Source organism: Acartia tonsa, chromosome 5, assembly GCF_053477335.1.
Source record: "Acartia tonsa isolate MP-2025a chromosome 5, ASM5347733v1, whole genome shotgun sequence".
Classification (NCBI taxonomy): Eukaryota; Metazoa; Arthropoda; class Copepoda; order Calanoida; family Acartiidae; genus Acartia; species Acartia tonsa.
Window position 1 is genome coordinate 23,164,341 of NC_137264.1, and position 4,928 is coordinate 23,169,268.

Consider the following 4,928-nt stretch of genomic DNA (forward strand, 5'->3'; position numbering starts at 1 on the left):
TGTAAATATATCAGAGTCAAAGCACAATTTGCAATCCTATCAAAAAATGATAATTCAAAACACCCAGGGTGGTTTTAGTTGTACTCATATAAAAAATCATAGCTTTCAATGACAAATCATAAATATTTTCCCATAGCCATGTGTTTTTATCTTGGTGGCATCAAACAATTTTTTCTACACATAATTTTAAATATTTTAAAAGATTCAAAAACAAATTTCAGACAATATAAGTTGAATTTGTATGTAAGGTCAGTAGGTCTTTGATTTTCCCCTTAAAACTTTCAGAAGCCTGTCCTCCTCCAAAGTTTAGATCTCAACCTTTCCCAGGGGGAAGGGGGCGATTTTTATTTGATCTTCCATCTGTTCATCATTAGAAGCCCAAATACAGGTAAATCGTTCATATTTTAATGCATTTTTTTTCTTCTTTTTTTATGATGCCCTAGGACCATAAAGAAAAACTATGTTTAATTGCCTACCGATTTCTTGCAGATGGAAATGATAAACCACCGTTTTTGGTAATTCAATGAATTAGCATGTTCACCTACCAACACAGTAGACAACCAAAATATTTTTTTTACTTCTTTAAACCAAAAATAATAATTTTATTTTAGTATTACCTGCAGAACATCTTTAGATAACCCATTTGTGCTATTAGATTGTCAGGATTTAACATAAATTCTTTACCAATCTTCATCTAAGGGTCTTTTGTCTTCAATCATGTTTCTTTTTAACAGGTGAGGTATTGATTGAGGGCCTTAAGGGCCAAAACCAAAACCAAACAAGTAAAGAAATGTATATTAGATTTTAAAATAATTAAATTCTTTATTTTTGATAAAATATTGAGAATATTAGAAGAAATATCAAAGAAAATATAAAATATCACTTGTTCTTTTTAAGATACTAAAAATTGTTTACCCTTGCGCAACAAATTCCTTATAAATCAATTATAAAAGCAACTTGTTGTTCATAAATAATACGTTCTATTTAGAACTATTTACTTAAAGGAAGCCTGCAAAAAATACACACATCTAACTACTGAAAGACTGCCACAATTAGACCCAATACCACCAATTTGAATTCTTCAGCTTAAATAAGTGAGATAATTTAATTTTGAAATTTATATCATGAGCAATGGAGAATTTTCATATAACTCAAATGTCATATTAAAATGCCTATAAATTTATTCTTAGTGAGGCTGAAGGCTTCAAATTGGGATATTGGGTCTTCTTGTGACAGTCATTCAGCAGTTAAAACAGTATATTTCTTGCAGGCTTTCTTTAAACAGCAATCAATCTGTTAAATGGGAACAATGAAATATTTTCTTTTGCGGAACAAGTATTGAGTATTTATCTTCATACAATGGGCTTCTGGAATAGAAAGTTAACCATCGTTTATGTATCAAATAACAAAATGTAATTTTCTAGTTCTATTTTTTCTAATGTAGATTTTGAAATATGGCATGTTGTTGGCATATTTCCAAAACTTTGATTGATTTTGGATCATCTGAAAATTTCTCTTCTCTTTCTTTATCTTTCTCATAATCTGTTAATGTCTCTTTCTCTTTTTAAAAAATCAAAATATTGTTAAATATATACATCAACTTATCGGCGATTGTCTTATCCCTTTAGATCCCTGTTATTGAGCATCTTTTCTTTAACTCACTATTTCGGATTGCCTACTGAATATTTGTTGTGTTTCAAAGATGGATCACCCCGCGACCGTTGGGTTGGTTGTCTGATGGGTGAATGGACGCTTTACACAGCAATCATAAGTATTGTATGTATGTTCCAAGGTGCATGGAGAGAGGTCTATTACCCGAAGCGACACCAGCCCCATGGAGTCTTAACTCTTCAAAGATGGATATTATATTGGAGAAATATGATTGAACTATCAGCTGTTTATTGGGTATTTCTTGGGTATCATACAATATGAATTTGTATGTTCTTTGAAAGAAACAACCATCACTAAATAAACATACATCCTTACATTTAAAACTTCTTATTTCAAGGATGGTTGATGTATTAATTTTCAAATTATCTAAATTATCCAAAGCATTACTAATAACTAAGAAATGTAAATTTTTAAATAACACTTGTTGATTTATATAAAATCGCTAGAAATATTTTAATATTCATCAGTTTCATCTCAGCTTTGCTGTTGATTGGTAAGTATTATGATTTAGGTAAGGTAGTTACCTGACAGATAATCAGAACCTATATTTAATTATTATGGTAAATTTAGTATTATGGAATAACATATTTTTTTATATAATTAGAAAATGAAGTTCCTGTTGTATTCTGTTTTCATTTTGGCGCCAGTTTTTGTCTCAGGTAAAGTTTTCTGTCATGATACTAACATACAATTTTTATTAGTTTTATCAATTTAATTACATTTTTTTTATAGATTAATGCTATTAATAATTAAATAATCATTTCTATTTATACAGTAAATGGATGTGATGTGGGTTGGTCCAAAAATCCTGCAACAGGTACTTAAATGTTTTTTTTTACAGTTTTATATGATTAAAGCATGCCTAAAATTGTTAAATATGCTTAAAATTTTCAAGAAAATAATAGAACTCTATTCTCTTTTGCCATCCAGATGTTTATTATTAGGAAATTGCTACAAGATATTATACCCAAGTACTATGACATGGGAGGTTGCCAGATCAAGGTGTTGTGAGTTGGGTGCGCAACTTCTAACAATTCGCTCAAGTCAGGAAAATGAATTTGTCAAAGGTTAGCATTTAAGCTTATTTGGTAAAACATATGTAGTGTATTAGTTATTTATCGCATCGTATTATAAACAGCTTTCCACGGATATAAAAAATGTACAATTATAAGATTAAAACCACGGCACGGGCTAACAAAAATGGATATAATTCGATACAATACACGATTTTTCAGAATGGCTTAGAACCAGTTCTAATCCAGCGGGTATTAATCGGTTTCGAAGCCATACACAATGAGTCAGTAAATTAGCAGTTTTATTTGAAACAAAAGGAACAATAATATTTTACGTAAAATATTAAAGGACCTAATATTTAGAGATGCCTACAGTTTCTTGCTAACATTTATATAGCAATGAAACCTCTGTATTTAGTACAATTTTTATAATATATGTATGTAACTTAAATACTGTTTTACAATAGCCTAAAATTCAATTAAAATGTAGGTATATTTGTTGTATAATTAATGACTACTTAGGGCTAGTGATGCCTCTGGTACAAGAAAACAAAATGAAAGGTTTTTGGATGGGAGGTCAGAGATCAGGTTCTGGCTGGAAGTGGTTAGATGGAACTCCAAGTAATTTATCTTCGTTTTTTAACTCAATAATTTGCAATTTAATTTGGATAAATGAACGAGAGCGAATGATAAATAAAAAAATTCAATAGTAATTACAAGGTAAAAAATCTTCAATACAAATGGCATTTGTATTATTTCAACATTAATTTTACATGAATTATATGTTAAAACAAAACTTGCTTTTCGAAAGTTTAATTTCTTCCTATTAAAATTAAATCAAACTTAAATATTTGTGCTTCTGTCTATATTTTAAAATAGCCAAGCATAAAGATAAATCAAACGTTGAATTCACTGATTTCAAGAGTTACATTACTTATGTACATTACCTTTTTATAATCATTAAATAGCAAAACCAAAATCAAAAAATCAAAAAGTTGTTAAATGATTTAATTTTAGTTCAATTTTTTGACTGGCACAGTGATCAACCTAGCAGTCCAAGTCAAAATTGTCTTGAGGTAACAAAATATTGGTATCCCTGTAATAAAGTAACAGGATATCTGTCTGTTTGTTCCGGAGGATCTTGCTAACCGCAGAACTGATAGGTACTGGAAAGATTTATAACTATTTTTGGGGAGGACACCAACACCCTCCCAAGAGAAAATGCCCGAAAAAAATTATCTCACCCCAATTTTTTTCCAAAACTAAAAATGAAAATGGGTTATCGAATTTAACTCCCCCCTCCTCTAGTGCCCCTAGAGGCCTCTAGGGGGCGTAGCATAGTTTTATATAATTTAATATAATGTAAATATTCTTAAAATCTTTCTATCAACAGTTATGGTGGAAAAATGGAAAGCTAGCTTGGGCAGATCAGTTTTGTGGGATTGCTCCTTGGACTGCAATTTGCAAGAAACCTGGTGTACCGTTCTAAAGTTTAACTCTGCTACCTAAGTTAAACTTGTTCATGTTAATTTTGACTTATTGTAAAACTGTAAAATTTTACTGTTTTCATGAGATGTAGCAAAAATCAAAATATAAAATGTCCTATTTCAAGCTTTAAATAAATCATTGACTGTTAGTACTGATTGACATTAAAGCAAAAATGTAAGGTTTTTCAATAAATTTCTGAATTAAATCGTAGTTTTTTTTTATCTTTATTGTGTGGTATTTAATAGTTTGGGTATAGTACCATTCGTGGCTACGCTCCTTAAGGGTCGATTATTAATTTTTTTTAAAGTAGCTTTTCTCATATTTCTAGCCCCTGCAGTGCCAACTGCCTAACCTTGTGGGGCAATCACCTATCCCAATATAACCTAACCTAACCTAAAATAACCTATCAAAAGCCATTTTGAAAATACGAAGAATCCCCCTTATGGAGCGTTGCCACGAAAGGGACTATTAACGATAGTTTTTTTTTGTCTTAAAAAAATTTGTGTTGTATCACAAAACTTAGATATTTATGCATTAAAATTTTAATTATCTAAACAAAAAATTGTATTTCCAATTTAATATTTTTTTTTTTAAATCTATAATTTTGTTCATAACAATGCGAAAGTCTATAAAATGAAATGGGATGCCAAAATTATGAGTCACAATTTTATATGTTTTATGTAAGATAAATAGTGTTAAAAACATAATGTAATTTATTAAGTAAAGTTTACTTATAATACACTATGAAATTCAATT

At 29.6% G+C, this 4,928-nt stretch overlaps 1 protein-coding gene across 1 annotated transcript; it reads left to right on the plus strand.

Annotated features, from left to right (window-relative positions):
* Positions 1 to 2,130: 2,130 nt before the first annotated feature.
* Positions 2,131 to 4,377, plus strand: LOC145320284 (snaclec A6-like). The gene is made up of 7 exons (XM_080162703.1): positions 2,131 to 2,164; positions 2,276 to 2,330; positions 2,447 to 2,488; positions 2,616 to 2,738; positions 3,207 to 3,305; positions 3,702 to 3,760; positions 4,078 to 4,377. Exons 2-7 carry the CDS (start codon positions 2,279 to 2,281, stop codon positions 4,171 to 4,173), a joined length of 471 nt encoding a protein of 156 aa, XP_080018829.1. The 5' UTR covers positions 2,131 to 2,164; positions 2,276 to 2,278; the 3' UTR covers positions 4,174 to 4,377.
* Positions 4,378 to 4,928: the final 551 nt, after the last annotated feature.